Genomic DNA, 11,825 nt, shown 5'->3' with positions numbered 1-11,825 from the left:
GGAGCGGGGGGGGGTGGGGGGGGCTTTGGGGCTCAAATTTCCACAAATGGACAAGGCCTGAAGCAGGAACGGACGTCTCCAGCACCGCCCTGCTCCAGCCTATGCTGCCAAAGGCCAGTTACCTGCATGGAACTTCTCATCGCAGAGTAGCAGAAAACAGTGGTTTTTTCCTCTTTCAAGGAAATACCAGCAAAGGAGGAGAGCAGCAGCCCCGTCCATCTACATCACGTTGCATCCAGCTGTCTCCCATGCCCCCCCTCCGGTCTAAGACTAAGGCACACACAGGCATCGCGATCTCCAAGTGAGACAAGTTTGTCACCCCCATAAATAAAGAGTCATTTTAGGGAAAAGGTGGAATGCGCCAGAGAAAATTAGACAAAGGAGATGGGGAGGTTTTTTTGAGAAGGTCCTCTTCAAGGCCCTGCCTCCTTAATTAGCACAAATAAAATATTACAATTAGTTAATACAAAGTACCAGCTATTATACTAATTAGTTGGTTATTTAAATAGCAAGTAGCACACATTTACAGCTTGTAACACACTCGTTAACCATTATAATTAGCTAAGACTAACGATGATATAAGTTATTGATATTCAAATAAAATATAATTACTTATTTATACCACTCAGCATTGCAATTGTCCAGTTAATCACCATACATTACAATAATTAATATTTAAGTATTTATTAACACAAATTATTATTAATAGTTATCAAATAATTATCAATATTTAAATAACTATCTTCATGCATGACAACTGGCCACTCAGGGTACAGAATCATAACTGGTTCCTCACATTAACATACATTACAATAATAAACTGCTATGCCAATTGATGATTATCATAAACTGTTACAATTAGCTAGCAATAGCCAAATACTATCTACGGGCATCACAACTGGCTAGCCAGTGACCATAAACTGCTATGCCAATTGATGATTATCATCAAGTATTGTAATTAGATATTAATAGCCCAATAGCCATCTGCATGCACTATAAGCAGTCATCTAAACCACTCAGGACACACCATCACAACTGGTCCAGCTAATTACAATAGTTATTGCTATTATTTAAATACCTTTCAACATACATCGAAATTAGCTATTTATACCAATTACAATACATAATTGGTGAAGCCTACTTACTATTAGTTATTAATACTATTCAAAGCATCGTTAACATACAGTAGTATAACTAGTTATTAATACCAATCACCACACTTTTTTAGTCTGATGCTTATTTACCATCCCCTGCCATAATTTTTAATACTAAAAAGCGTTAACACGTTGTTATACTTAGTCACAACTCATTACCATATATATCACCAATTATTAATACTAATTAGTTTGACTATATTATTATAATTAGCTGTTGATTTTTAAACACCATATTATAATTAGTTATTCTACTACAGCATTGTTACAATTTGCTAGTAACTATTATTGCTAGGGGAGCAGGGGGAAGCGACCAAATTAAACTGAAGGCCTGAACGAATTTTTTGGCTACATTTCACTTTTTTTAATTGTGGTTCCTAGGGCTGGTATTTGGCGTGCCCCCCTCCCCCCGGTAAAACTATTTCCTTAGTGACATCAGCCGCTTCTGACATAATAAGCTTGTATGTGCCTCCTCTGTGTAGTTTCCATGGAAGGCAAATAAGACTATGCAAAGTATTTAGTGTGTGTCTGGTAATGAGCTAATTAAAATATAAATCAACTTTATATAGCCATAAACCATTTTAATATACAGAGGCACAGTGCGGCTATCTTGAGAGGGAAAACTGGAATCGCATCGTTTCACTCCTGAAATGCTAGCAATAATAAAATGCCGAGCTATAACCGGAGTAAGGGCTGCGCTAACCTGTAGTGAGGAGGGGGCAGCTGTTGGATGACATCATGGATTTTCACCAACCGTTCTTCATCCGTAGCAGCAGAAACAGCGTCCTGGAACAAGGCAGGAAGGGATTTAGCCGCAAATAAGACTAGATACCTGCCACAGCATCTTGAACCATGTGGCCAATGTACTGTTCTGCAGTAGCGAGGCGGACTTTGGCGCTCTTCTCTACCTTTGGAGAGGCGGCTGTCTCTCGGGGCAAGAGGAAGGCCAAGTAAATTTGGCCCAAGATCTGGGCCACTTTATAGCTTAATTGTTCAGAGCAATTCCTTGCAGAGGGCGTTCAGCTCCGAGTAGCGTTTGCTTCTAATCCCATTCCTGTTCGAGAAATCATTGGGGAATCGCAAACAATAGCGGAATTCTTGCAAAGTATTGTTAGTGTCCCAATAACCTTCTACGGAGCCCCCGAAGTGGAATCAATACGGTGTGGCATGGGGGGACAACGGCACGCGTGAGTAAACCTAAAGGGGAAACAGAAAAGGGACCTCAAACCTGGGGCGCCGCCGCACTTTTGAAACGGCGGGATGCTGCCAGCAGTGGGGATTTGGTGTGCGGGTAGCACAAACCGGACTGGTGTTAGGCTGGCAATTTTGGAGATACGCGCTTCTGATCGCTCTAAAAACCCCAACGTAAGCAGAAGTAAGACAAGGAAAGGTGTGTGGAAGACAGGTTCAGCTGCTGGATCCTTTTCAGTATTTCCCTGATCAACCTGTGGAGATGAAGTCACGCGGAAGCGGAAAGGGAAAGGCATTGCCTTGTACTTACTGAGAACTTCTCATAGAGTTGGTAGGTCAGCAGAGGGTTCGGGAGTTCACGGAAATACAGTTTGCAGAGGGAGCCCACGCAGTGAATGTCTTGGATGTAAATATCCTTTGTCAAGTCAGGAATCTGCTCGGAGTCAAACTCGTGGCTGGAAATGAGAACAGAAAAATGGGCAAAGGGGTTTGAAAAGGAGGAATGAAAATAAAACCCAGCGCAAATTACAGTCAAGAAAAGCAAGGGTTTCCTGATTTACAGGAAAAAGTAAATACTTAGTCACCAAAGCCACACGACCCATGGTTGTGGTGCTGATAGGCTGGATTTTTCCAAAATGAGACTTCTTTTTTCTCATGAGGCATTTTCAGTTAGTTTTACAACTGATTGGCTAGTCTGCAATCCCTTTTGCTGCAACAGGGCCTTTCACAAAGTCTCCAGAGAATGTCCTCTGAGACCACGGCGACAATCCGACTCTTAACTCGCAAGGGCTGTGACTGGGAGCTGCCCGGAGGAGGAGAGCCCACAGGTCTGAACGAAAGCTGCTGTCCCTTTGCATTTCAAAAGCCTGGAAATTGGAATGATAAAGCAATGCCGAACAGCGGTGCCATCGGCAGCTGCTGCACACGGAAACCAGCGTGTGCAGAAATTCCCTGGGGACAAGCTGGTGAGCTGAGCACGGCTCTGCTACAGGGTGAAGAGAGCCAGGAACCACATGAAGAAAATCCCTGAGCATTCTCTTGGTTTTCAGAGAGAAAAACACCAAAATCACAAACATTTATGAAGAAATAAAAGCTGAGCTTAGAGGCCAAGGGCTGGCTCGCTGCTAGAGTATGCGCGTGGAAAGTGCTGTTTCAAATTAGCAGGACAGATTTGCAGGCACTAGCATGGTGAGTCAGGCCGCGGGGACCGGCGGGAACCCGGCTGCTCTAGCTGAAGCTCGGTTCCCCTACAACAGTCTTGAAGCCGTAAACCCAACCTGCTTATCATCGACGCGGGGAGTCATCCTGTCTACACTACAACCACAACAATGTCGGGGGCTTGGTGGCAACGTCCCCGGCTTCTCCCCCTGTCCAAGGCAGGCAGTTTGTAACGCAGCAGATAAAACACGCCTTTGGCACAGCTCAAACACTGAGCTCGCCTCTCTGCCTACAGGACAGAACCAGTTTGTACCCCTGTCCAAGGCGAATTTGTAACTAACTGCAGCGGTCAACCGTACAGCCCTTAGGAGCTCCTCCCTTCCCTTAGACACGAAGGCTGCATGAGGGAAGCCATTTATACTGGGGGGCAGAAGAGGTCTCTCTCTACTTCTTCAGACAAGAGGGTGAACAGTCCGCCCCAGTTCCTCATCCCAAAGACAGCAGAGCAGAAGGAAATAAAGGTCTCTGCCGCAACCCTCAGTGTTCAGCACATACCGCTCCCACAGGCACGTTCTGACTCATCACTTACTCATATCTGGGAGAGAAACTTATTTCCTGCACTTGGCTCCACAGAAGAAGAGAGAGCTCAGAAGAGAGATCAGGGAAAGACACCAACCCGCCCCGTACAGATGCACTCAGCCTTGGCTGAAATTCTCTGGCCATATCCCGCCCTGCTCCAGTACTCCTCGTACTCCAGTGTATTTTCCCTGGGAATAAATCTCACGCCGTGTCAGAGACCTACCCCTGCAGAAGCAGGATACAGAGGGAAGAAAGGGAAGCCCTACTACATTCAGCCTTTTTTCTCTCTGTGCTGACCATTTCGAGAACTGCATGTTATTTCTTTGTCCCCAAAGGAAGATTTTGGTAGTAGAGGAATACAGCTTCACAGTCTCTCAAAAAAAAAGCCAGAGCCAGAATACAGGGATACACACACCAACTCAACACTCGCTCTGTTTTGCCTACCAGCCAAATAACGGCGGCTACTGCACTACTAAAGAGCCAACCTCTGTCCTGGAGTCAATCTCCCCTGTGGAATAAATTCTCTAACTTTCTCTCCAACTAAAAAGCCCTTTAAATCCGGGAGATCCCATTCTTCTTAAGAACAGTGACTCATTTATAAGGATACTGCAGCTCTAGCTTTGAAATAAGCCTAATGATCTGTTTATATAGCTGGAAACTACAGCAATGCAATGTGTCCTACATTAATCAAACACTTATGAAAATCTGTAGTGATTTAGATGAACAATAGGGACAGCGTCTACAAGTTATGCCATGTACTCCCTTCCTTTTGTTCCTTTTGTCTTTGGAACATCTCAGAAAATTGAAAAATAGGCTGTCACTTCATTCTCGGTACTATACCAGGGAATTAGGCAATTAAAGTTTTAGAAAACCATTTTTAAAGCACCTTTGGAAAACAGCGAAGGAGAAAACGGTCTTGGCAACACAAAGAGAAAAAATGGATTAGGGCAGCGATTAGAAACATGGTCCAGCACAAGTGAAAATGGGGAATTAAAGGGATGTAGATGAAGCAAGGGCAAACATTTTATTCAGCCAAGACTGCTGTGGGCAACAGCTACAATCAGAGTCTTTGGAGCCTGCGTATCAAAGCCTCGGGAGCAGATTTTGAAAAAGGAACTTGCTGTGATGAGAAACAGGATTAAGCTGAACCAGAATAAGCCCATCCATACAAAGGTTTGTACAGTAACTGTACCGCCTCAAACCTGTCCATTGAACTTGGGAATAGCTGGTACAAAAAGGATATCCTTCATATGGAAAACACCCCTTTGCTGCCTCTGTGAGGCCGTGGGCCCAGGATCAACGCTGGAATTAGTCACATCCCACTAGGTTCTCTCAGTCCCGTCACAACAGAAAAATGCATACCAAATGATGGGAGGAAAAACAGCCTCGCAAAAGGATGAAGACCATTTACTGCGATGAGAACAGCTCCTAACTGGGGAGGACACACACCTAGCCTTTCCCTGCACAGCCGCGCAACGTGGCAATGCCACCCACCCAGAATCACGCAAGTATTCTTTGCACATGACCAATTAATTGCTAATATACCAGGAGTCCAAAGAAGCAAGGAGAAATACCAGGTGCTCGAAAGGGCTCCGGGAGCAAGAGGAAACGGGAATGAAATGTGACAGCACAGTGACACCGCAGTCCCAGAGCCTTCGGATACTCTATCCCGAGGGAAAACTTCCTGCAAAATGACTTCTACTGAACAACCCTGCGTTGCTGCAGAACGGTGGCAAACCCAGCGTACCATCCATCGAGTACAGACTGCGCACCCGCACGGGAGCTGCTGGAACAGTCTGCCCCACAACTGCCGGAGTGCAGGCTTCTGAAAGCACAGCCCTTGAACCTAGCGCCTGCCTCCTTCGTCCCGTGCAAACAGGTTCGTCAAACACAGCGCCCTTACCGTAGTTTCTGGATGTTGGACGCAATCCCAGACAGACGATATATTCCATCCACAATGCCATGCTTCTCAATGAATTCAGTGCAGCTCTTGAGGACCTGGGGGACTAAAGAACAAGTGTTGTCGGTTAGTTGAGCATGTTATTAAAGTCCTAGTTCAGGTTGTGGTCTTGTCAGATGCCATAAACTAAGCCCAGCTGGGCTACTGCTTCCGTTCTTCCTTAGAGGAGAAAGCCTGTCAGAAATTTAACTTTAGGAGCTGGTGTGGAAACTGGTCAGAGGTGTTCTTTGCTTTAAAGAAATGCCAGGATATGAATCAGGTTGAAAAAAGTCAATTCTGGTCAAGCAGAGACAGTGTGCAGGTCCCATCACAACTCCCACAAGAACTGTGGTGTTAAATTCCATTCCAGAAGAGCTATAAAATTGAGTAAATACACTCTCTTTGGCTGAAGACTTCCTTTGTTTTCTAATCTATACAGGATTAACCTATACTGCTTGGTTTAAGCAAATACAAACATTAAGGAGATGCTACTTTCTGCACTAGGGCCAGGAGAGTTTTTACAACTGATAATTTCATCCCCAATGTCTACCGGAGCGTGACTGGATTTAGATAGCTACACAACATGCCACACTTACAGAAATTGCAGACAGATCGGGGTATGACAGAATGGAAAAAACAAGCCCAGAGGATATAATTAGGTGTCAAGTTAATATTCAAGCCGCTTCGCCAACCGATTCCTTCCAGTTGACTTCTCAGCCTCATGCAGCATCCACTGCTGGAGCTATTTGTCCATCCTTGTAAGCTTAAGGAGGAGCAAATTACTTTATTTATAAAAAGGAGATACAACTGCCCTGAACACAGAAAGAAAATCAGGATTGATCTCTTGTGAGCATCAGCAAGTCTTCATGGAAAAAGCTCAGATCCTTGTGGATTCCTCTGCAAGCCACCTTTTTGCTACAGCTCCTGTGATGATCTAGATTTATTCCTACATTAGATGCCAGGTCTGATCAATTTGCCACGTGACACAGATTCTGAACAGGTCACGTGGCAAATCCCCTTATATCAAGCAGCAAATGCCATCTGCCAGTCAGTTCTCCGAAGTGCCACTGAACTTGGATGCTCTGCGCTTTCCCCTCCCCAGCCGCTTCACTGCTTTTTTCCCAGCTTGCAGCGAACACTCACGCAGCCAGAGAAAAGGCTCATTTTAAATGGTTCCCTGGAAATCAGCAGGTGCATCCTGGGCTAAGGGCACATCTGCTCCGCACTCGAGCACAGGACAGAACAAAACCTGTAAATCCCTGTGACACGTCAGTCACGCAGGCTCAGCTCTAGCAGATTAGGCCCTGGACCTGCCATACACAAAGATACCAAGAGACAGTCAAAAGCGCGTCAGTTGGACTCTAACGCTACTAGGCATTTACAGCATCTCACACTGTTTTCCAAAGCAAGGTGCAGACTTTGGGGCAAGCAGAGCCCTTGTACATTAAGCAACGGCATAGAAAGAGCCTTGGAAACCAAGTGCTGCTTTTTTGGGGGAAGGAAAAGCAGCAGAGGTGATTGCCTTCTGCTCTCCCCCGTAGGTGCAATGGAAATTTCAACTTCCACTAATGCAGCCAGAAGACATTTGCAGAAGGAAACCTCAGCTCCGAAGCTGAAGGTACCTCTGGCAGCCTTGCGAGCTCAGAGCAGCACCACAACTGTTAGCATTAGGAATCAACCAGACACACATTTCGGCCTCGGAGCCAGGATAAGCAACAACTTCTCACCGCTGAGTGAATACACATTTGGAGAGCCTGTTGGTAAAATGTGCATCAGTCACCCACAACACCGTAGGCTACATGTCTGAGAACAGAGCAGGCGGAACAGATGGCCTGAAATTCCAATACTGTTTTAAAAAACATTTTTAGAGGACAACACTTACCCCTTTACGCAAAAAGATCCAACACCTCTTGAAGAAGAAAGTTTTTAAGGCTTTAAGTGGACAAGGAAGGAGTTATATCATACCCAAGTAGTTGCCAAAAAGGGCTAAAATATGTTTTGCATTGCACTACAGCATTAGGAGACAAGCGTGACCCAGGTCCAAATTGGTGCAGAAAAGCAAAGAGATGAGAACAGCACTATCCACTGCAGCGAAGGCAAAGGACAAGGCTTTAGATGTTGACAGAGTCAGCGGTGTCTTTTCTTCTGTGAGAAAAGAGAGCACCCTAGACTGCAAGACACGCTGGACTCATGCTCATTTTGGCTTCACTGAGAACCAAGCAAGACTATGTGAGATGTCCACATGTGCGTCTCTCCCCACCAGCTCCCATTACAAACGGTGGGAGGTCACAAATCTCATCAGTGAACTGAGCGAAGATGCCGGGCTCAGCACTGCCTCGGCGGCATCTCCTTCTGCCACCTGCCCGACTACACGAGTCGCAAAGGATTGGGTAAAGGAGTCTACCCAAGTTTTAAAGTGTTGTGGCAAGATCTGCTAATGCTTAGCTGCAAAATCCCAAAGACTTTAATGGTCCATACTGGAACCTCAGTAGGAGTCCCCTTGAACTTAGTAGCACCCATTGAAATGAATAAATACGCAAATAAATAAAAAGCACGTTCCCTGCCTGCCTAATTCCTACCAGGGAGGCTGATACCGTCTGAGAAGGGCGATGCGTGGGGAGCCTACGCAGTCAGCTCTCCTGTTTATCTACGTGCCATGAACACAGCTAGGACACCCGCCTGCGCTTCCTAATTGAAGGCCTGTGCCACGGGGAGCGAGCTCTGCACGTTTCCAAGGCCTTATCCTTCTGGGGTTTATCTAGCTGTGTAAACAAACAGCACGGTAAGAACAGTATGAGCAGCAACCTGTTGTGACAATGTGAATCGGGTCAAGGGAGAACAGGGGGGAAGGCGAGGGACGATACGCTTCCTAAAGTACTTATTTGACATGGAAGATCTTGGGCACAGTTAGAATAATTAATATACACTGAAAAAATTCTAGCAGGCTTGTTCTATGCATTTCCCAATCTGGTTACCAGGACGATCTGTTCTTTAAGCTAAATATATCATGCCAGCACCACAGATATTTTGGGGGAATTCTGCATAGTTGGAGAAGTGACTGAAATACAAGTAGGGCTATAATTATACTTGAAGGCCCTTTGCTGGAACGGTGACTTGATTGTTCTGATTTTTCAAGAAAGATGACACCTGCCAATTACATGCGTGTTTAACCTCTCTCTCCCCTTTGAATCCCAAGCCTTTTAGCTAAATGTACATTTATATATATGCATATACACACATATGGAGGGAATAGTGTCTATTACCACCAGAAAGAAATGGCAGGATGACAGCACACGCTAAGACTTAATTTTGCGAATGTGAAATGTGCCAAGACCACCACCTACGGTGGCTTCTGACATCCCGTTGTGACTTTTTCGGGTACCTATCTCTGTCTATTGCATAAATCCCTCCCCTGCTGCAGAGGTGAACTTCTCGGTGTTCAGGTCCCGATTCTGGCTTCTAGATCCCAAACCAATTACCAGATCTGAACCAGAGAGGCATCTCAGCCGGTTTCACAGCGGGAAACTGATGGAGATTTCTTCTCCTAGGATGTAGTAGCATCTACACTACAATTCTATTAATGTTAGTTAATTACTGTGGTTTCCTGCAATTACAGCAACCAGACCTGATGACGCAGGTGGTTTGTATTAACAGCCATAAAGGTCCACCTAGCTCAGCACCCGGTTTCTGACAACTGCCACGAGCAGGCCACTTCGGGAAAGACGCAAGGAGGGAACAAGCACGGGGCAACACACAGCATATTCCTCCAGCCCCAACAATCCTCTCTGCCCAGAACTGGCGTCCGTGCTTATTAAACCCAGCACACAGCCCTTTCCAGTCCCATGCTCCCAGGCAAGTAACACTTGTACTAACACTCGCTGTTGGTTTTATTCCCTTCCTGAGCAATACGGTCTCCAAGCACTGACTCCAGATAATCTCTCTGCAGTGAAGTCACTGGCTCAGCTGCAGCCGGCTAAAGCCCGCTGGCAGGTGCTACATCTGAACACCTACCTCTTTGTGAGAATCCGAGCGCTGTACACGTCTCCCGTTCCAAAATCAATCGCCTTCCCTCCCTCCCTTCGCTGTCTCAAATAACAGGTAGTTCCAGGAAACAAAGCGCAAAAGGCTGGAAATGTGGACGCATCAACAAAGCAGACCCTAGCATCTTTCATCACCATAGCGGCCAAAGGAATTTATTCAACTCGTTCCTGAGCATCTCTCCGCTGGTTTGAAAGGTTTATTGCATCTCCTAGGGCTCGTTAACTGGTTAATTCTTTGCCATTAAGAGGAAGCAGAAGTTTTATGGTTTTCATTCTTAAGAACATCTTGATTCATCTTGAAATCAGGCCCATTTCCTTTCCTATCGTCTTGGTTTTATTTTTTCCTTTTTAATCTTTTGTAATGTTCCCTCCCTGGGTTTTGGGAGGCTTGCTTTATTTTTATTTTTCTTATTTTCTTAGTACGTTACTGGAATCAGAACTATTTGTTCAGCCTGGGGAAAGAGGCCTCCCATCAAGCTCCCCTCTAGCAGTGTCGTTTTCACAATATTACAGCAGTAAGGTGGACTGCCGCACAAGCCAGGCCTTTTGGCTGGTTAATGGACCGTGGCACGCTGAAATGCAGCTGCTCAGCTGAATTCCACACATAGCAAACTAACGCGGAAAGCTAAACCTGCAGCCCAGCAGGAAGAAGGAAAATGAAATAAACTGTCCTGAGCGCCACTCTGAACCGCCCGAACAGAGGTAATAACCACCGCTGTCAAGTACGTGTACTGATACGCGGGAAGCGTACGGAAAAAACAGAACTGAGGGACGGAATATAACAGAAGGGTAAGGGCTGTGTTTTGAGCCACAAGAATATGAGTTTAAACCATCAGCCACAAGATAAAGTTTAGGTGGGGGCAGCTCACTCTTAATTGTCCAGCAGCGAGGAAGGATGGGCACAGGCAGAGGACAGAGCGCCCCAAGAACACCCCGTACAGTACAAGGGGTGCGACGTACGTTACGGACGTGCTCCTTTCTTGAGGTTTTGTGACTAGCTGAGACTCTGACAACTTCTAGACGTCTGAAATCAGCCCAATAAATCCTGTCTCCCTTGCTACATTAACGCATGGTTTTGTAAGAACCCAACAATGAATATCCTCACCCGAAGAAATTGTTGCTTTTACCCCAATCATTCTTCCTATTTTTAGCTCAATTTTGCACAAAAACTGTCCAAATATTTTCTAAAAAAAAAAAAAACCAAACCGTAAAACCCTGTAATAATTCAGACTGTAACTTTTTCTAGGAACCTCATTTCAAATTACTCATTTCTGAAACTCTTCCCTCCACCTTGCAGTGAAAGTTACACAACGATGTAAGCCGGCACGGGGCAGAGAGGTTAAAGATTTCCTTTCTATTGTTCCCTAAGGAGCTCCCTGCCACCCAGCGAGTCGCCTGCATGTGTCATTTTAGAAGCACGCGGACCCCACCACCCCCTGCACATTCAGAAGAAAAACAAACTTTAAAAGATTCTCTTCTAAGGACTTTCATCTCACTCCTAAATCCGTGTCCTCCCGTTTGAATCACCAGGAGTAGGAGAGATGTGCAAGACCAAACAAACAGCAAACTTCCTTCAAGATGCTCTCTTCCTCATTTCCAAGAAGTGACCCACATGAAAATTATTTATGCTGTTGGTGAGTTGAGTGAAGTCCGAGCCAGCCAGCACAAGCTGCGCTATCTCCTGGTAACACGGGACGTTTTTATCTGAAGTGTGACTTTTGCACTTGGGAAAGTGCAATAATGGAAGAGGGGGCCATAAAACAC

The 11,825-nt window shown here is 45.5% G+C and overlaps 1 protein-coding gene across 1 annotated transcript in view; it reads right to left on the bottom strand.

The window, feature by feature from the left end:
- LOC104075904 (rho GTPase-activating protein 32-like) overlaps positions 1-11,825 on the bottom strand; it is a gene marked incomplete at its 3' end in the record, with an annotated part of 31,390 nt that overhangs the window by 9,969 nt on the left and 9,596 nt on the right. Inside the window, exons 2-4 of the mRNA XM_009576570.1 lie at positions 5,986-6,088; positions 2,656-2,800; positions 1,858-1,940 (exon numbers count right to left, since the gene is read on the bottom strand). Of these exons, the coding sequence (XP_009574865.1) occupies positions 1,858-1,940; positions 2,656-2,800; positions 5,986-6,088 (331 nt within the window). The remainder of the gene's footprint in view (positions 1-1,857; positions 1,941-2,655; positions 2,801-5,985; positions 6,089-11,825) is intronic.

The sequence above is a fragment of the Fulmarus glacialis genome, unplaced genomic scaffold, assembly GCF_000690835.1.
Source record: "Fulmarus glacialis isolate BGI_N327 unplaced genomic scaffold, ASM69083v1 scaffold9854, whole genome shotgun sequence".
Classification (NCBI taxonomy): domain Eukaryota; kingdom Metazoa; phylum Chordata; class Aves; order Procellariiformes; family Procellariidae; genus Fulmarus; species Fulmarus glacialis.
Note: the sequence above shows the minus strand (reverse complement) of the source record. Positions and strands in the feature narration are given on the sequence as shown.